The sequence below is a fragment of the Ostrea edulis genome, chromosome 5 (assembly GCF_947568905.1).
Source record: "Ostrea edulis chromosome 5, xbOstEdul1.1, whole genome shotgun sequence".
In the NCBI taxonomy this organism is placed as follows: domain Eukaryota; kingdom Metazoa; phylum Mollusca; class Bivalvia; order Ostreida; family Ostreidae; genus Ostrea; species Ostrea edulis.
Window position 1 is genome coordinate 27,149,096 of NC_079168.1, and position 21,718 is coordinate 27,170,813.

A 21,718-nucleotide genomic window follows, 5' to 3' on the forward strand; every position below is an offset into this window, starting at 1 on the left:
GGTTTTAAATTTTGCAGTCACTTGGAGCTATGTGTTATGCTGCACATTCTATGTAATAGCTTGTTGCAATGCTCAAACATTCTGTTTAGTCGTATAATACCAGGGCCCAGCTGAAAGTCGACCAAAAAATAATTGGCATTCTTCCGAATTCATTTTTACAGATCTTGGGAAGTATAGGAAATTTCGGGATGAAATTTGGTAGTAATGTAAATTGATTATGTATGAATAAATCAAATACAAAATAGAATTTTATATAAATTGATTTATTGTTTTTACATCGGCTAACTTGGGTACCCTATATTTAGAGATCTATATCTTTACCCTTTATATAGTAAATTCGACCCCAAGCGATGCAATTGCTTGTGGATTTGACTCGACCTTCGATATTTCGAACGCTCGATGATAGGGCCTCTTGATCAGTAATATCCTTGAGTATTGTACAAAACACATTTCAAGTGTTTCCTAAAATAGCATATATATTGTTATATCTGTATATAATGTTAATATATTATTAACCAAGGAGCCTCGTAATGGATAAAGCCGGAACAAGGAAGTGCGGAGAAAGTTCTCGTGGATGTATCATATATTGCAGACGAAGTCACACTCCGATTAAAGTAAGAATTACTAAACCAAAGCTAAAAGCATTAACATTTCTACGCCTTTAATCATAGACTGATAAATGCATATCATTATTCACAGATGGATTTAGGATTTGAGACTTCGGAAAAATATTGGAGGGAACAAGCTCTCATCGACGCTAACACAAGTGAGTGAGTCCTTGCAAAGTTTCATACAGTGTTCAGTTGAATTGTACGATAGTTAGATTGCTGCTTGATAACACAGATTAATTCACTATCCTTGCATACCCACTTCCACCCTGGCCTGGTGTTCAATTCCTGACTCGCAGACGCAAAAGGGCACGTGTAGCAGCACGTGACCAGCGCTCTTAGGCACACAAATTGAGAAGGAAAGAGATACACAAATAGTTGGTGTAAATGTAAAAGATACAGACAACAAGTTGAATTGGGAATATCTTATTTTTAAAACTTCTATTGCATTATGCAATTTCCGAGTTGTCCATTACTTGTTTCCTTCGTACAATGACATGCAAAGTATATCTTTATATACATGTACCAACAGTAGATACAAATGCTTATCATTGTGTGTTCTTATGAAAGGTGAAGATAACGAACAGAGGTCAATTTCATAACTCCCACAAGCAATACAAAATAGAAAGTTGGACAAACACGGACCCTGGATATACTAGAGGTGGGATCAGGTGCCTAGGAGGGGTAAGCATTCCCTGTCGACTGGTCACACCCGTATATATATCGTAAAGGATGATTGCCAGCTGCTATGAAAACACAAACTGCACAATAACACTAAGATATCAAGTATCTGAATATCTGAGAATAAAATAACTCAAAACACAAATCGAAATCAAATCCACCATTTTTCTTTCCTCCTTTTAAAAACGTGTCGATCGTGTCAGAAAGGAATAGAAATTACATATTATCTAATTTGATTATCTTATCTAAACACTCTATTCTTGATGTAGTCAAATTAATGTATATCACCGATTTATATACATGCATGTAAAACTTATATGGTACCAATTTTGATGCACCAGATGCGCATTTCGACAAATAATATCTCTTCAGTGATGCTCAACCGAAATGTTTGACATCCGAAATAACTATGAAGTTTTAGAGCTAAATATAGCCAAAAACAGCGTGCCAAAAAAGTGGAGCCAAATTCGTCCAAGGATAAGAGCTATGCACGAGGGAGATAATCCTTAATTTTAAAATGAATTTCTAAATTTTATCCCAGCAATTAAATATACATCTGTATTTTCAAGCTAGTAACGAAGTACTTAGCTACTGGGTTGTAGAGACCCTCGGGGACTAACAGTCCACCAGCAGAGGCCTCGACCCAGGGATCGTAATGTAAAACTTGTGTATATATAAACACAATTTACGCTTTCGGGGCTTCTTTCGTCGTTTACATATGATAAATAAACATATTGAATAAGAGTATGAATTCCTTTTCCATGGACTTCAATGCTAATCTTTGAAATGTGAAGATAGCGACTAGTGATCAACCCATTAATCCCATAAACAATACAAAATTAAGAAGCAAGCACGTAGACCCCAGAGGTAGGGTGGGACCAGGTGTCTAGGACGAATACGCATCCCTTGTTGAACGTCTCACCTGCCTTGGGACATCTAATTTAATCAGGAAAACAGAATAATCCGTTGTAAAGATAAGCTTGTGAGCAAAGGTGTAACATTTGAGATGAAAAAGTCAAACGGCATTCGATTTAACGACAGTTTGTGTTCGCAAATGCAATCATGGTCGTTATGACCATAGACTTTGCGGAACGTTGACTTGAAACGAGACTGTTGAACCCATGTAACATCAACTTATTTGACTCTCCCACACATTTAGTATATTGATTTTAGACAAAAGTCCACCAACGTTTGAAAGTGCATTCCAATCGCTAAGAAAAAACAGTCAACAATAATCTATAAGGAATACAGATATTTCCACAAACACGGACTCGGGCCTACCAGAGGTGGGACCAGGTGCCCCGGGGGAGTAAGCATTTACACCCACCGTGAAGCCAATGTGTAAAGAACTGCTTAACAATTGGGATGAAACACGCCAGACACAATTTGACAGGTTGTATTCGCAAACTAAATCGCTATAACGAACATAGAATTTGCGAAATGCCGACTTCAAACGAGACTATTGAAATCCCTGGAACTTCAACTTGTTAATCAGTAGTTTGACTCAATTCAAAAACTGACCATACCAGAACAAACTCTTTTGTATAGAATCATATGAGAGATAGCAATACTATATATAGGTGATAATCGAATATTGCTATATAAATATGGGAAATTGATGGTGGAGAAGCTTAAGTCTCAAACCGTTTATCATAAAGTTGACAGTTGAGTTGTTAGTTTACCATAACAACATTCGATTCAAATATAACCTCACTGCGATACTTTCCTTATTCATATATCGATTTTGTTTGATAATTTCATACCCAAACTATTAATTGAAACGCATATTTTTTTTCATTCCAAAATGATTTAGGTAATCATATATCATATCAGCATTTCTACGCCTGCTCTATCTTTCGATAGCTTTGACAAATATTCGGAGTTTAGTACTCTCATACTTAAATGCACATTGTAACGATCCAAGCGTGCAATGCTACACTGAATATAATTCAACCACAGAGGAACTGATATCTCGACCATAGCGTACGACCGAGGCCAAACGTCATTTGGACCATTCCTATGCAAGATACAATTGTACAACCAACGCCTATGACAATCTATTATGGCGAGTGTAAATAATAATAATAATACACTTATACAGCGCCTTATCTAAAAATACTCTAAAGCGCTGTACAACATACTAAAATTTACAATTGATAATTAAAAGAAAACAAGAGGCCCATGGGCCACATCGCTCACCTGAGTCACCTTGGTCCATATCAGAAGATTTTCCATATCTATTTGCATGTAAAACCGTAGTCCCTAGTATGGCCCAAACCTTCCCCTGGAGGCCATGGTTTTTTGCAAACTTGAATCTACACTATGTCAGAAAGCTTTCATGTAAATGTGAACTTCTTTGGCCCAATGGTTCTTGAGAAGAAGATTTTTAAAGATTTTCCCTATATATTTGTATGTAAAACTTTGATCTCCTATTGTGGTCCCATCCTACCCCAGGGGGGCATGATTTTAACAAACCTGAATCTGCACTATATCAGAAAGCTTTCATATAAATCTCAGCTTTTCTGGCTTAGTGGTTCTGGGAAGAAGATTTTTAAAGATTTTTCCTATATATTTGTATGTAAAACTTCGACCCCCTATTGTGGCCCCATCCGACCCCCAGGGGCCATGATCTTAACAATTTATAATCTGCACTATATAAGAAAGCTTTCATACAAACCTCAGCTTTTCTGGCTCAGTGGTTCTTGAGAAGAAGATTTTAAAAGATTTTTCCTATAAATTTGTATGTAAAACTTTGATGCCACCCTTGAGGCCCCATCCAATCCCCGGGGTCCATGATTTTAACAAACTTGAATCTGCACTATATCTAAAAAACAAAAAAACAAAAAAAAAAAAAAAAAAAAGCTTTGACCCCCTATTGTGGCCCCATCCAACCCCCGGGGCCATGATTTTAACAATTTAGAATCTGTACTATATCAGGAAGCTTTCATATAAATCTCAGCTTTTCTGGCTCAGTGGTTCTTGAGAAGATTTTAAAAGATTTTTCCTATAAATTTGTATGTAAAACTTTGATGCCACCCTTGAGGCCCCATCCAATCCACGGGGTCCATGATTTTAACAAACTTGAATCTACACTATATCAAAAAAAAAAAAAAAAAAACGAAAAAAAACAAACAAACAAAAAAACTTTGACCCCCTATTGTGGCCCCATCCGATCCCCGGGGGCCATGATTTTAAGAATTTAGAATCTGTACTATATCAGGAAGCTTTCATATAAATCTCAGCTTTTCTGGCTCAGTGGTTCTTGGGGAAAAGATTTTTAAAGATTTTTCCTATATATCTGTATGTAAAACTTTGACCCCCTATTGTGGCCCCATCCGACCCCCGGGGGCCATTATTTTAACAATTTAGAATCTGTACTATATCAGGAAGCTTTCATATAAACCTCAGCTTTTCTGGCTTAGTGGTTCTTGGGAAGAAGATTTTTAAAGATTTTTCCTATATATTTGTATGTAAAACTTTGACCCCCTATTGTGGCCCCATCCGACCCCCGAGGGCCATGATTTTAACAATTTAGAATCTGTACTATATCAGGAAGCTTTCATATAAACCTCAGCTTTTCTGGCTTAGTGGTTCTTGGGAAGAAGATTTTTAAAGATTTTTTCTATATATTTGTATGTAAAACTTTGACCCCCTATTGTGGCCCCATCCGACCCCCGGGGGCCGTGATTTTAACAATTTAAAATTTGCATTATATCAGGAAGCTTTCATATAAATCTCAGCTTTTCTGGCTCAGTGGTTCTTGAGAAGAAGATTTTTAAAGATTTTCCTATATATTTGTATGTAAAACTTTGATCCCCTATTGTGGCCCATCTGACCCCCGGGGGCCATGATTTTAACAATTTAGAATCTTCATTATATAAGGAAGCTTTCATATAAATTTCATCTTTTCTGGCCCAGTGGTTCTTGAGAAGAAGATTTTTTAATGACCCTACCCTATTTTTACCTTTTCTTGATTATCTCCCCTTGGAAGGTGGCCTGGCCCTTTATTTTGACAATTTAGAATTCCCTTTACCTAAGGATGTTTTGTGCCAACTTTGGTTGAAATTGGCCCAGTGGTTGTTGAGAAGAAGTTGAAAATGTGAAAAGTTTACAGACGGACGGACAGACAGACGGACGGACGCCGGAATACGGGTGATCAGAAAAGCTCACTTGAGCTTTCAGCTCAGGTGAGCTAAAAACCATAGAATACACAACGAATAATCCTTACACATATAATCATGAATGCAACATTATGCCATAATGGATAAAAAGTACAAATCAAGACAATTTAAAATATAAAATATGATGCAAGCATACAACGTCCTAAATATATATGAAAAACAAACAAGTAAAACTACTCAAAGGAATCTAAAACACAAATGTGCTCAAAGTTCATTAAATTTAACAGTACATAGCTATTTAAAGGTTATAGGATTGACAGAAAAGATGAGTTTTTAACAGACGTTTAAAACATTCAAGATTTTTGGCGTTTCTGAGCTGGCTAGGTAGATTGTTCCAGAGTGTGGATGCAGCCTTGTCGAATCTGCGTTCACCGTAAGTCTTAGTTCTGACTGATGGTACAGTTAATAGATTTGCGGTTTCTGAACGCAGGGTTCTTGTCGGGTTGTATGGAATAATGAGTTCCGTTAGATATCCTGGAGCCAGGTTGTGGAGACTTTAAAACACATAAAGGAGAATAAATGCCCGTGATGATATTGTGCCCGTGAGGATATTGTTCTTTACACAGATTAATCTTAAGAATTGTATAGTTTATCAAGTCACGCAATGAATTCTGGTTTGAATGATATATAACATTTCAGTGACGGATTTAGAGGGGGCGCAGCCCCTCCCCCCCCCCCCTAAAATTTTCAAATTTAATGTAAATCGCGGTATCTTGTTTCGGAAAATGTACTAAACCATAAAAAAGAAGCAATAATTTCTTCCACTCCCGGAGAAATAAATGACAAAATCTTTTGATGTCTTGAATTACTTTATTGGAAGAACTTAATTTTTTCCAAAAAACTCTTAAAATTTGGGTCATTTTATTAATTTCACCTAATTAAAATGATAGAAAATAGTACAAATGACTAATAGGAAAAATATTTTAAGCCCCATAAAATCTAAAATCCAGGAGCTTACGGGGGCTTCGCCCCCTGGACCCCCACCAGGGCTGGGCCCACTGTCTCATAAAGTGGCGGCCCCTGTAACCGCAATTCCTGAATCCGCCCCTGCATTTGGTCAGATTCCCTACTACTTGCTCAAAAACTTCAATACAGTTGGAACATTTCCTGTAAAATAAGTTCAGTTGTTCGTTTTCTTGATTTTGTATGAAAGCAGAAAAACCCACCTAAACATCAGTGAAAGACAGGATCATTACAACAAATGTATACCATAAACGTCAAGAAGAAATCTTTGCAATTAAGACGAATATTAATGATAATTGAAATATAACACTGGATACAATCATGGTTCGTATCAACTGTTAATCAGACACCTCTCCTCAATTGTTATGTGACTATTACTTTTGTGACTGCAATCTACATGAGAACATTTTCATACAAAATAAATTATTTTCTTATTTGGCATTTCAATTCAAATCAGACACTGTCAAAATGAGCATAACGAAAATGAAGAATTAATGCAATTGTTTCTTTATATTTTTCTTGAAGTCAGAAAAAGAAGAAAAGAGGAGTTGATTTTGGATAAAGTGATCTAATGTAGATTGTGCCTTACAGAATTGATTTAAACAAATGAAATAAAGCGGTTTTGGCCAAATAATTCAAGGCTTTATTACCCACTGTTCAAGATCGTGAACTGCGGTATCAACACGGAAGAGGGCCCTGTAACATCTTCATACTTGACACATCAGCAAGCCTTGGTGAGGACGGTTTCCTACTGATGAAAGAGACATTTTGTACTATACTTACAGGTGGGAAACTCTCATAAACCGCATGTCTATATCGTTTTGCAATAATCTGTTTTGTTTACTCTTAAGTTATTGAAGTGTATGTACTTTTTGAAGAGTTTGCAAATCACCCAGAGGAAGACGAAAACGTGGCTGCCATCATTTGTGGAAAACACACCAGATTCCTACACTACTTCTCAAACCAGTACAGGGAAATATCACGGAGTTTAGGTATAGTACGATCCGGGGCATGTTCATCTTGTACATGTAATATATATTATATGGAATTTGATGGTACACAATTTGTTGTGAAAATGCACATCTAAATGATATGAAGTTACTTCTAGAACAGGTAAATACTGGTTGATATATCTCAGACTTGACAGGGTAGTTCCATTGATGAGCTGGACTTTAATCTAGGCTTAAATTGTAGCCTGATTACATAAAGATATATTTCAATCATCGAAAGAAAAAAAAAAGATGGCTTTCTAGTTCCAATGATTATCTATATCATAACTTATTATCAGTGCCTCCTGTATTATCAATGTGACATTTGATAATTTTTATACCATGAATCTTCTATAACAATCCTCTCCATCATGTAGATGATTTCTCTATAACAGATTACAACGTATATTTTCATAGCATTTCCTACATCAATACAATGGTTGTTCTGTTTCTTTTCCCATCCATACCTTCTCTACTATTACTTCTACCTTACTATATCGCCACAGTGGTCTAGACATTAGAGCGTTTGCCCCGTATGTGGAAGGTCGGGGTTTGAATCCCGGCCGCGACAGACCTAAGTCGTTAAAACAGGTAGTGACAGATCCATCGCCAAACGCTCTGCATCAGGTGGGAATGCCATGAGTCCTCGGAGGTGACCTTAAAAACGATATATCCCGTTTCACAGTAGGTGTTGCACGCTAAAAAAAAAAATGGCCGTAAGCGCCGAGTTAATGCCTAAATTTGCAGCCCTTCACCAGTATTGGTGACATTTCCATATGAGTGAAAAAATTTCGAGAAAGAGACGTTAACAAGATACAATCAGTCAATCTATCTATCTTAATATGTTATAAGTATGCCAACTCTCTATTTTGTATTCCTTAAAGGAGTTATCAGATTGATCACTGTTAGTTATTTTCACCTTTCATGTATCACTTGAAAAATATCTGATTCACAAACCCCAAAATATTACCCTTACAATATATATAAAAATGAAAGTAAATGTTGAATAGGAGTATTGGTGTCATAAATTTGGATCAGAATCCGGGGTTTAAAAAAAACATGTTAGATTTTTAAAATAAGATCACAACTAAAGCTGTATACATTTAGAACCGGATATGGTACCGTATTTTTGTCATTTTTCACCAAAACCTGGTTATTTTCTACAGGTTTTGCCATACTGGTTTCATTTCTCCCTAAATATTTTAAGTATTTTTATAATATACACCTTTTCAATTGCCCATCAACGCAAAAATATTTTATGGCGAGCTATGAGCACTATTTTTATTTTTTCAAAAAAAAAAAAGCCACCGATATTCCGGATTGTTGCTAAATATTACGGCTATAGATAATGCGCTGGTGGTGGTAAACTTCAAGTTTACAGATGTATAGGTCATTTTAGGTCGGTGTTTATTTTTAAAGCAAGGGAAGTTCCCTCACCTAATAATAGTTTTCGGTTGCAGCTTGTTTTGCCCTTTTACTGTAGATGTTCATTTTCAATACCTAGCTGTTTTCATCTTTTAAAGTCGTTCACATAGCATCTTCATTGCATCGTTGTTTTTATAAAAAAATGTGTACAATTTTGGTAGTTTTACATTATTATCATAAACAACAATAACCGAAATACACTGTTAGGCCTAGTGACTGAAAGGTACATGGCGTCTTCTTTCACTTTGGAATATCGGAAAATATTCAGGCTTCATGCAAGTATTCTTGTATGACACAAATCTGATTAAAGTACAGACCTATATATATTATTATATATATAATAAAATAGATCTGTACTTTAGTCAGACTTGTATGACACTGATATATTGAATAAGTTTTGCTTTATTTATCTTACAAAATTGTTACTACACAGCTTTAGACTGTTAACATTCGAAATAATTGTTTTATTTAACCCAACTTTACGTACATTGTTTACAATAGTTTTTTTTCAAACGGGAGCAAGTCCTTCTTTGATTTACAGTATCCAAGTTTCGGGCTGAATATCAGCATGGCCTGGTCAGGAAAAAAAGAATTCAAAATAAAAGATTTAAACTACAATATGACTTTCCAGAGCATGAAGCGTTGTCGCCAATTGAATCCGACACAGTAAATTATGTAAGCAATTCACAGATAGTAATTCACATGTTATCGATGAAACATAATGTCATCTATTGTAAGACATTCGTGACGCATTTTATGCTTCGATAGGCAGATCAAGTACACCCCCCCCCCCCTTTTCCAACTAAAAACATCATGAAATAGCAATTTTGCAAATACTTCATATACCGTTTTTTATTTCACATATGATATCGTTGTACATGTCAAGAGTTTTGTTGTTGTTGTTTTTTTTGTTTTGTTTTTTTGTTTTTTTTTTAAATATTTTATATAACTTTACTTGTAAACAAAGATTGTGCGATTTGTTTGTTTGTTTGTTTGGGGTGTTGTTTTTTTTTTTTGGGGGGGGGGGTTTCAGACAATACAGCATTTATTGTACACATTTAATTCCGTTGATTTTCTATTTCATAGGCCTAGTTCGAAGGCCTATCAACCTATCAGTGTTCCATTGTCAAATGTAAAATCAAAAAAGGAAAAGTAGTGTCGTCTTGGTTGTCAAGGAGGTGTGTCCCCATACCAAGTTACATTTATACAATATAAACAAATATTTTTTCAGCGTGCTCAACAAATCAAATTGCGTGTTACAAGTAAAATTAAATTATGACAGACGGACTGAATGCTATATTACATGTGTTTGTCAATTAATAAACTGGACATGTGTTGTGCCACTCAAACTGTTTCAATCCCCCCTCCCGAATTCAATTTCTTTAAGTGTGCATTTTTAACTTTAATTCAAGCTTGCATAATAGAACAAAACCCACCCGAGTCTACTGTAAGGATGTTTTAAAATCTTGGTGTCAAATGCAAATACAAATGTAGTTCACGAAAAAAAAAATATAGACAAAACGATTTGACGATTTGCATTTTAGTTGCTTCAATTCATACACGCTATACAGTAGTACTGAATCTATAACATCGTGAGAGAGAGAGAGAGAGAGAGAGAGAGAGAGAGAGAGAGAGAGAGAGAGAGAGAGAGCATCAGTAATGTACACAGGTACGGGTAGTTTAATCAAATCATAAAATATACAATATTATTCTTATCAATTAACCATTCCACTTCATTCTGATATATTTAATTTCCTTCTTTTTTTTTTTCTTTTTTTTTCGTGTTAAATTTTTCGGCTGGTGCGAGTTAGGACTGCCCCTTTTCTTAAACGATGTTACGTGCCTAGCTATCTAACGCCCTCTCAGTCAAAAATAAAATAAATACAAAATCTATATTACTACGTCTTCATTGGATTTACTAGATATATATTTTTTTACCACCGTAATGCATGTTTATGCAAGCGGACAATCTAGACATTTTTTGAATTATTTTTTCCATCTTCGATAGCAAAATGTATTCAGTCCACGAAGAACACAATGGACCCAAAACCCATGGCAAGCGAAGATGATTTTTACCCCCGTTTTCGGGTGTTATAACTGACCAAAAAATAGTATGTTCGTTTTACAACTTTCATTCAGACGACGGATAAGTTCGTGAGTCACTGAAGAAACAATAAATCGTCCGCATTCTTATTTTCTTATTTCAATCGTTGTCAACTGTACATTTTGTGATGTTTCTACAAACATGTAGACAACGGATCTAAATCATCTAATATACAAATAAACCAATGCTTTTACTTAAAATTGTCATTTTATGGTCCACATTTCTTTGAGCTGCTATAATTCATGCTATTTATCAAATTGAAATTTATGCCAATTTACATGTATACCATGCGATATTTGTTTGTTCATTTTCAAAGTCAAATTATCCTTCTCTTATTTGGTAAACTCGTGCTGCTCGTGCTGTGCTGTGAAACAATGTACCGACAAGTGGTGGAAATAACACAGGTGTTTGTGTACAGGATGTCGAGAATTTTGGGTGTTTCATAAAGAAAATGTGAACGTCTGCGAGGAAGTCTGCATACGGATATATATCTATATCTTGATATATCTATATACAGAAAATTATCCCGATTTACAAACATGTTGAGGTTTCTACTTAAAGAAATTTAAAATCCATTTAGCGACACTGTCCACTCTATTTCTGGGTTTTTAAAAAAAAAACAATTTATCTACTTCAAACAAATAAATGTGAAAAAACTAATACATAACGGACGACATAATGATAATTAAGATAAATTGTTTCGAATAGCAAACTCCAATATGTAAAGATTTAAGTAAGTTATCAAATCAGTATGATAATTCTTTAAAGATAGACAGTAAACATTTTCTAAATTAAATTACTATTATAAATTAACAATAATATATATCATTAAATGATATGAATATATACAAGTCGCCGTTTTATACGTTTTAATTTTCACCCACTAATAACATTTCGCTTTGTATTTATTTCTTTTATTTCTTTGCTTTGTCACAAGGAGGTGCACGGTGACACAAAGGAGGCACAGGTGATATCTACGGAGGTCCTCCGTGGACTTCAAAGTCTTCGTCGCTCAGAAAATTAAGACTTCAGAGGTGCCGACAATTTTAAAGGTCCATCGTGTTTTATTTTTAAAAAAAAAAACTAGTTTACGAGGGGATGTTTAAAAAATCCATTTTCCTAATTAGTTACTATAATTACCCAAGTTTAACCAAAATTATAGAGTTGTCTCTCCTTTTATCGTCAATTAATATCAATTTTAATGGAAATTGATACGAATAGATATGCAACTCGAAAATATAAACTCGTCTTTGAGGTAGACGGTAAAACAAAACTATTTGCTGTGGTCCTTTCACCGCATGGAATTTTAATTTTTGATCACGATTTTTCAATTATGTCCAATACAGCGGGGGGGGGGGGGGGGGGGGGGGGGGGGGGGTAAAGTGTTATGTTAGGGCGGGGGGGGCAATATATCACAAATTTAAACATCGTGATTAGAAAATATACAAGTGTTCCTAGTATTTTAACAGTTGTGATTTACAACCAGAATAAGCCCCAAAAATATATATTAACCTATGCGTCGATTTTTTTTTGTTGGTGTATTACACTGTGATTCTCATAACGTCAACATCATGACGTTATACACATGTAGTTTTCATGTTGAAAAACACCACAAAGTTTAAACGACTGTAAAACGAAAACTAGAAAAGATATTGTTGTAAAATAAATTGTTCTATAACCTATAAATCCTAGAGTATTAACTGTGAAACTTTCATGCCAGCGTGCTTTTCAGTAAGCGTTAATATGCTGCTTAAAAAGTATGTTGGCGTTAAGGGTCGCAGGTTATGCCCTCATGTATATTCAATAATGACATGCATTTTTTTTATATTTACATTGTACTTTCTTTTCTGTTGGAATATTCCCAGACGTTGAAATAGTTGTACTAAATATATTTATCAAGATTGATAAGTACTACGCACATACAACACATCAATGAGGAAATGGCTATCATCCCACTTGGAAATGGCGTATCGAAGCTTCAATTAGGTACAAACAATGGGAATTCAAATACATGTATATGAACCTTTGATGACCGTACAAAGTGCAATTAGTGTATTTCAATCTCATGTACTATTTCACATTGTTTGAGGAAACTTAATTGAGGAAACATTTTAACACCTCTCTCTCTCTCTCTCTCTCTCTCTCTCTCTCGTAGATGATTTTTATAGCATACTAGGTTCTCTTTATCATTTAGATTGTGTTGAATTTGGAGGCCTTTCTCCTCTAACTGGGGCATTTCTTCTGTGTCTGGGATCAACACACAATGGCGCAAGTAAATAAGTGCATTTTAGCTTAATGAAATTAATAATATACACATATGTATCAATTTCTAGATTTTCGGACGTATATGTATTAAATGAATTACCCATGTTAAAGCTCAAAATAATTTTCCAGGTCATACTTCAGTGATGTGCGAGTTTAGAATACGTCCACGAATTATTCTTATTTCGGACGGACGACCAACAAATTTTAATTCAATTAGTGATGCTGACGATTCAGTTTCGTATGAAACGGAAGAGGTATTTCTAATTAATGAATGAATAATCTCATCAATGTTTTAGTTCTGAAGAAATTGAACATTTTTGAACATCATTTCTGAATAATAAACAGGATATATACATGTATTTTAGGCAAAAGATCATCTTCAAACAGTTACGAGACATGTTGGACGATGTCACCCAATATTTTGCATACCCGTTGGCAAAAATCCGGATATGGTACGTTAAACAGTTGTAACAGGAAGGGAGAAAATGCAACGGACCAGACCGGGATTCGAACCCGGGCCCCCTGAATCTCTAGTCAGGTGCTCTACCAACTGAGTTAACTGGCCACCGGCGATCGAGCCCGGCTGACCGCTACACTCCTCCCTCCTTAAATGTCCTCACACCTGAAGACATCAACCCAGGATCTTTATCCCCTAGTAGGCATTTTCACCTGTCAGTTCCAGGGGCTGGTCTACGGCACCAAATGTAACAGGAAGGGGGAAAATGCAAAGGACCAGACCGGGATTCGAACCCGGCCCCCTGAATCTCTAGTCAGGTGCTCTACCAACTGAGCTAACTGGCCACCGGCGATCGAGCCCTGCTGACCGCTACACAGTTATCATTATTATTTCGGAAAATTAGCTCACAAGTAATCACTTTTATTGTCTAACTTACATAACACATTGATATTTAATTAAATAGGTTTGTGTGTGTATGTGTGCATATGTGCATGCATGCATGCGTCTTGGCCTTCAGGCCTTATAATGGGGTAGACCATAATGTGATATGATAGTGAACGACTCGTCACACACCCCTTTCATGCATGACGTTAAACTGCAGACCTTCGTCGTTTGCTTGAACTTCCCCACGGTGACTTTTTTATACCGCACATACAAAACAAGATATGTGAACTGTATTGCTTTATTGACTAGCTAATTGCCCCAATGACAAAGAACACAGTATTGAAATTTTAGATCATAATGTATCAAAATTGTTAATTCCAATGTACAACCCATAATTCTAGCTTTGTGTTGTTTTGATATCCATGTAGAGGTCAATTAATGAGCATCTTGTCTGATATTGTCCCATATGTATGTAGCAATATCCTATTATCACCTGCATATGGTATTATTCCTCTCAATTGATTCGATACGCAAGAGTTTGCTAAGAGTAAGATAAGTTTTTATACCAAGACAGGTTACTGACAAACACGTTGATGATGCCTCGTTTAAAGTCAGCAATTCGCAAATTTTATAATCGTTACGATAAGTTAGTTTGCCAATGCAAACTATCATTTGACTTGTTTCATAATGATTGTTAGACCGTTCTTGAGATGCTGATTTTAACTACGGAGAACTTTGTTTACCTGATCAAGATATAGGGCTCACGGCAGGTGTGACCGGTCGCTTACTCCTCCTAGGCAGCTGACCCCATCTCTGGTATATTAAGGAGTTATGAGATTGATTCCTGTTCGTTATATTTACCTTTTATAGATTTAAATTTCTGAATATATTCTCTGGACATATTTTCTGGTATTAATATTTCCTATTTCAGCTATTTTTGGAGTTTCTGTGTAACCGATCAAGGGGAGGAAAGATTGTGTATCCACATGAAGCCAAGCAGTTTGCAAGATACTCACAAAATCTGGTACTGAAATGCGTAAAATTGGGGGGGGGGTGTGATGTGTGTGTTTGGTAAACGTCTGTATACATATAGGATTATATTTGTCTGTAGCATTGTTTTGTTTTTGTTTTGAACATATTTTATTGATGAAATCAAAAGGATTGGGAACAAGTTCTGACAACTTACAAGTCCCTCTCCTCTGTAGCATTGCGGTGTATCGAAATTTTACAGTAACAATGTAAAACTTATACGGTGCCAATTTTGATGCACCAGATGCGCATTTCGACAAATAATGTCTCTTCAGTAATGCTCAACCGAAATGTTTGAAATCCGAAATAACAATATACTTTTAGAGCTATTTTAGGGGGAAACAGAGTGCCAAAGAAAGTGGAGTCAAATTCGTCTAAGGATAAGAGCTATGCGTGTGGGAGATACTCCTTAATTTTGAAATCAACCAACTTCCTAATTCAGCATTATATACATTGCTGTTGATATTACTATAAAGGCACTGAAAGTGTTGTTGCTAATCAAAATGTTGTTATTTGATAATGTTTATAGTACACGTCTATCACAAGATTTCTTGGTTACACTACAGAGAGCGGCCTCGCTGATGTCTTCTCCAGGAACGCATGGCTTTATGGACCGCGAACTTTTACTCTCTGTTCTGACATATGCACATCCTGGAAAGGTTTTCACTGAAATGGATAAGGTAGTACCTATTAAGTAGACAAAATATAATTCAAATCGGCATTATATATTACGGTTTTTTTCCCAATTAGACAGCATCTTGGAATAGTGAACATATATTGGTCAAATCTACAACACTCCACTGCTATTCTATTTCTCACACAAATTAGCAGTTTTCTGAATAAATTGATTCATGTTATATGTGAAGACAACTAAAAAGTAAAGCTACGTAGAAGAAATGGTGATGGCGTAAATTCAGACATAACCGCGCCTTATGTGAAAATAGTAGCAGAGTGATTGGTTTGTTGTATGTTGTTTAACGTCCCTCTCGAGAATTTTTCACTCATATGGAGACATCACCAATGTCGGCTTTTGAGCAGGAAAGGATCTTTATCGTGCCAAACCTGCTGTGACACGAGGCATCGGTTCTTGCGGTCTCAACCGAAAGACCTCCCCGATTCAGTCGCCTTTTACGACAAGCAAGGGGTACTTAGGATCTATTCTAACCTGGATCCGCACGTTGTGATATATATAACTGTATTCCATTTCCATTCTCAATGACTGTGTAGCGTGTGACAGTCTGGCGATAATCCCATCGTCATCGAAAGCAGAGTTTTTACTTGCCTTGATGGTCGAGCGGTCTAGCGCACTGGTTGCGTGCTGCTACATGTAGTAGATCGGGTTCCGCTGGTCGTGAGTTCGACCCCGGGTAGGGGCGGAAGTGGGTATCCAAATATGATTGATTGATTGATGTTTTCCGCCACACTCAACATTTTTTTCAATTATCTTGTGTCGCCCAGTTTTTATTGGTGGAGGAGAGAACCCAGATACAATATACTTGGGAAGAGACCACCGACCTTCCGATAGTAAACTGGGAAACTTTCTCACTTACCTGCGCGAGCGGGATTCGAACCCGTGCCGATAGAGGTGAGAGGTCGTGCGATTTTGAGCGCTATGGTCTAACCACTCGGCCACGGAGGCCCGGGATATCCAAATAAAGTGAAATTTTATGTGCTTTATAGATACATAGATAAATAGATAGATAAATAGATAGATAGATAGATACTCTGACAGGAAACATGATAATGCAATACATTGACTTTGCCGATTCTGTCATCTTTGCTATAAGCACGTGTCTGTTTTCTCTAAAATAATTAAACAAAGCATACCTATCTTAGTAAAAAAAAAAAAAAAAAAAAACGTAAGCAGTTAAACTTTCTCTAAGAAATCCACGATCCTAATTTGGTGTACGTTTTCATGAACTCTAGGAGGACATCTTCGACATTTGTATGAAGAAATCCCTATACACATCGGAACCTTTAGACTCGGATGAAGAGGACGAAGAAAGCGGAACTACTAATGAGAAAAGCAATCCTTACATGCCACATTTGGGAACAAGAGTAAAACGTGGACCAGACTGGAAGTGGAAAAACCAGGACTGGCATGGTCCTGGCACAGTGATAGGGTACTCCAAGAAAGGTATACATCCGACCAAAAGCATAGCTAACATAACATCGTTTACTCTCATATCATAACATTGTGAAACATTCTTCCGAATACTTTGGAGTACCGGTATGTGTTTTTCAACATACTAAAGTTCTGAGGTTCTTGGTAGCCAGCATACATCTACATGTTCCTTGCATGCATCGAACTTAGGAAATCGAAAGTTATTTCATAACTGCACTACTGCATCAAAACTGTCGATTACTCGGTCAATTCTATCACGATGGTAAACTAGAGAAACATGTTCGCTAATTTTTCCCAGGGTATCAATATATATCTTGCTTTATCTATTACAACTTTAAGATTCTCCAGGGTATCAATATATGTCTTGCTTTATCTATTACAACTTTAAGATTTCTGTTGTGCTCCATATCATTATTAACGATGCTTTGGTATGGCTTGAAGCTTATTAAAGGCGTATACAGTTCTTGTTTGTCAACCCCAGTACCATTCCGACATATGACACATGTAACAAAAGATATGACAACAAGACGTCATTCTCAAGCAGTAGCCAAGCTACATCGGCGATGTATTCAACATTTCTTATTTCGTTTCATAAGAACCAATATTTTAGTTTATAATCAAATCAAGGGTCAAGTTATATCCTATTGTACAACAGAGTGGAAAAGTTTAGGGGGGGGGGGTGCAATATCTCCCTTGCTTGGCATTACTTAAAAGTACAAACCTCTTTTTGATTTTTATAAATTTCTGCTTGATAATAGTGGAACTAAAAACTAAAATTGAAAGTATAATTCAAAATCTAAAACTGAGTAGTGCAGAGATCCGCAAAATTGGACACAACCTAACTACGGCCAAGCCCATTTTATCTTCTTCAGTCATGAATGACACGTTCTGCGGAACGAAGTGCCGGTAGTTCAGAATGTGTCTAGGCTTTAAAGCTTACACTTCATCGAACACAACGACGGCGGGCATAAGAGCGTCAGGGGGTTGTGATCCCAGCTGACACGGGGCACTAGTAATGTCCCACCCAACTGACCATGGGAATTTTAAATCTTATTGTTCAAACTCATTCTCGTACACAAATTTTAAAATACTTCTCATTACCAGCTCATTAGCGTTATCGCGCTTTTTATGACTCTTGTGCTTCATTGGTAAGAAAATGAACACGTCTCGCGAGCAATTGCGAGATTACTGGGACATTAACGAAACGTTCATAGCACCAGCCCCCCCCCCCCCTTTTTTTAAGTCAAAGTACATGGTGTATTTTTAAATAAAATAGCCATTGGTCAAACTGCATTTTAAAAATATTCTAACACTAGATTATCAAGGATGTTACATGTTTTTTTTCAAAAACTCTACTATACCTATTTTAAAAACTCCAAACAACAATGTTCTCTGTCCTAAGTCAATCAATATTTTGTAATTTTCAAAATAGCTAAGATGCAGTTTGGAAACGCATTTGTTGTGTTAATTAGTGTTATGAACGTCTAAACAAATGCAGTTTGGCAAATATATAACTTATTCTAAAATATTGGAAGATGAGAGAGAGAAAGAGAGAGAGAGGGGGAGGGGGTGTTACATGAACGATTACAAAGTCCATGCCCTATGAATCTGTCCAAATTGTATGATAAAATAGAATGTCTTCATAATCTGACAGAATCATTTTAATAACACATGAATCCCATTAATTACAAGAAAAGTTATTGTGTCGGATGTGCATATTGGTTTTCCCCTTCACAGTTCTTCTTGCGATTGATGCTTTATATCGGTCAGATTTGGCAGATTTAGTACCTGCACTCCTTCACATAGTTTGATATGTTCGTATGTTTTCTTGTAATAATAATCAATTCCTAAATTTGCCTTTAGAATTTTAATCAGTGTCGTGGTTTTCAGTCGGTTGTAATATGTATTCGATACCATAATTTACATTACGTATGCCTCAGTTATGTTTATGTATGTTGTCCCGGTAGCACGACTTTACACGCCTTTAATTTGAAGAGTTCCACTAATGGAAATGATAAGTATTGTATAGATGTTTGCTTCTTCAAAAATGTCTTTAACTCGATATTTTTCAAAAGTCTGGTTCTGATTAGTAGCTTGCAAATGCTGTCTAATACACTGTCTATATTTAGGTAGAGGGCTGAAATAGGCTATGGCTGCTGCCCGATCCAATTCACATGTGAATAAAATATTGTTTAAATTAGCTTACAAATGCTGTGGTGAGAATCACGGCTCTTTTGGATATACAATAAACATCTTCACTATTTATGCGATTTCATTATACACATCTTTTATTTGTCCTCTATAGTATATTTGGTGAACGATAATAATCAAACCTGATGTACTCAATTTCAGCTGGCTGGTTAAGAGTTCAGTGGGACAGTGGTGTCAAAAACGTGTACAGGCACGGAGAAACGTTTTTGGAGGGACACAAATATGACGTCATTGCGTGTGATATACCAAGAATTTTAGAAGATGAAATAATTGGCACGGGGTGTTTGGTTGTTAGAGGTAAACAGAAATCATACAGAGAAAATGGCATAATTGATACTGTAGCTGATTCTTTAGCTATCACATACATATGTACTTATATTCCCCTCTTGCTTTCCTTAGGTCCAGATTGGGAGTGGGAGGATCAAGATGGCGGAGAAGGGAATATTGGATCAGTATTTAGAGTCCTAAACAACGCCACTGTCTACGTATGTTTAGATTTATCATCACCATGGAAACTTGGAAACTTCCTAATTATGTCTTGAAATAACATTTTTATGGGTTGTTGTCATGTTATTGTTTTAGGTCAGATGGCCAAATGGTATTACGGGAAACTATAGATTTGGTTGTCAAGGAAAGTTTGATTTACAGTTATGGTAAGTAACAATAATCCAATAATTGTTATTCAAGATGTGAAAACTTGTACATGAACTCAAACGTTTATAAATAAACTTGCTAGATTACTATTCAAAAACTGCTGAAAATGACTTAAAGGCGTTCTAACATTCTTTTATGGATATTGTCTAGTTTGAATGTTTACAGTGACCCATTCTCATCGGAGGCAGTACGATTTCTACAGGAGGAGACAAGAGAAACTGTATTAAATACTCAACTCTCCCATTCGTCGGACTTTGATGTAGATGCAAGTGGTTTTCAGAAAGGTATCAGTAACAGTTGTCATGTATTGGAATATGTTTGAATGTTCTTGTATCATAAACTTTTGCATTGCATAACGCATTTATACACCAATTACAGAGGGTGAGAGATTTTGCGTGCCATCAGATTCAATTTCCGGTGAAAAGGAGCCGTCAGCAAGTAGTGTTCCATTGTTAAAAGTAGTTAAAGGAGTCTACTATAAAAACGACAGATCAGAGAACGACCCGGACTCTTCACCAGATTTAGAGACAGATGCACCAGTAGCATTTAATCAGTGGATGTGGAGAGATATCGGCGGGAAGTGGAATTCATATCCAAGGAAAATCAATAATAAAATAAATAAGTGTTATCAGAGAAATCCAAATGCTACCGTCATAGTGGAAATGGGCGATTGCATGTAAGTGTTTTCCATTACCGATTTAATTCCGTAGAATCATTCACACCGACACATGTACATGTACTACTACTTGCATTTCACGAAGAGGAAACATCACATAGTAGATGACGTTTTTGAACAATTACATATTTTTTATATGGAACTCTATCATGAAACTTTTTTTCAGTTATAGAATTGTTATGGGAAAGAACATCCAGATAAACTTGAACACGAGAGAGACTCTGGAAGTAAAGTTGTTCAAAGATTGAGCTGAAGAAAACCAATAGTGTCACCTTACATTTCAACAATATGGTGACCTGACGGGGTCTTTAGTTGTAGATCTTACGACCATTTACTGAATGACGACGAAAATAAATTTGAAGAATATAAAAATATATAAGGTTTATTGTGTTATTATATACAAGATCACTTATTGTAAAACTTAAATTCTTCGAGATCTGCAAGGTAGCCTGAAACAAAATCATAGAAATACTATATATAAAACAGATATCAACATGAGGAATGAGTCTTTAAGTCAATTAAAAACTTGGAAAAGAGACAGATTCAGTTAGGCACGAACTTTATTGATAGTGTTCACCCATCGTAAGTTAGTAGTCTGCTATTGTTACAATTTTCTCTCAATCATTAATTATAAATAAATCTTATCAATTGTTTGAATGACTTTCCTAGTAAATTCTGCTGCGCAATATTAAAGGTTTGGTCTTACCCGTAACAGAATCGGAATAAGGATAAAACAAATTCATCGCATTTTTTAAGGATTTGTATTTCACTTTTTCTGAATTATATATTGAATTTCATAGACAACATAATTTATTATGTTTTCGGTCAAGCATTTTCTTCATTCGCCGAATGTTCAGGTGTTCGATGCCTTAAAAAAGATGATTTGATAAGTTTAGCAGTACACTTCGGGTTAGGATTAACTGTGTAATGCGTAAATCATATATTAAAGTTACGGTCCCTAAAAAA

At 35.9% G+C, this 21,718-nt stretch overlaps 1 protein-coding gene across 3 annotated transcripts; it reads left to right on the forward strand.

The window, feature by feature from the left end:
* The first annotated feature begins 516 nt into the window (after window positions 1-516).
* Window positions 517-21,405, forward strand: LOC125652125 (uncharacterized). 3 transcript variants are annotated; one of them, XM_048881095.2, is made up of 16 exons: window positions 517-614; window positions 700-766; window positions 7,096-7,218; window positions 7,312-7,425; window positions 13,146-13,223; window positions 13,346-13,470; window positions 13,582-13,668; window positions 14,989-15,081; window positions 15,653-15,766; window positions 17,013-17,223; window positions 19,564-19,719; window positions 19,822-19,907; window positions 20,005-20,075; window positions 20,242-20,360; window positions 20,455-20,752; window positions 20,919-21,405. In XM_048881095.2, the coding sequence occupies exons 1-16, from the start codon at window positions 531-533 to the stop codon at window positions 20,998-21,000; spliced, it is 1,908 nt and encodes a 635-aa protein (XP_048737052.2). In that variant the 5' UTR covers window positions 517-530; the 3' UTR covers window positions 21,001-21,405. The 3 variants fall into 3 exon arrangements, with proteins under 3 accessions (XP_048737052.2, XP_048737053.2, XP_056021558.1); XM_048881096.2 differs by having other exon boundaries at window positions 529-614; window positions 20,925-21,405; XM_056165583.1 differs by having other exon boundaries at window positions 578-614; window positions 700-770.
* The last annotated feature ends 313 nt before the right edge of the window (window positions 21,406-21,718 follow it).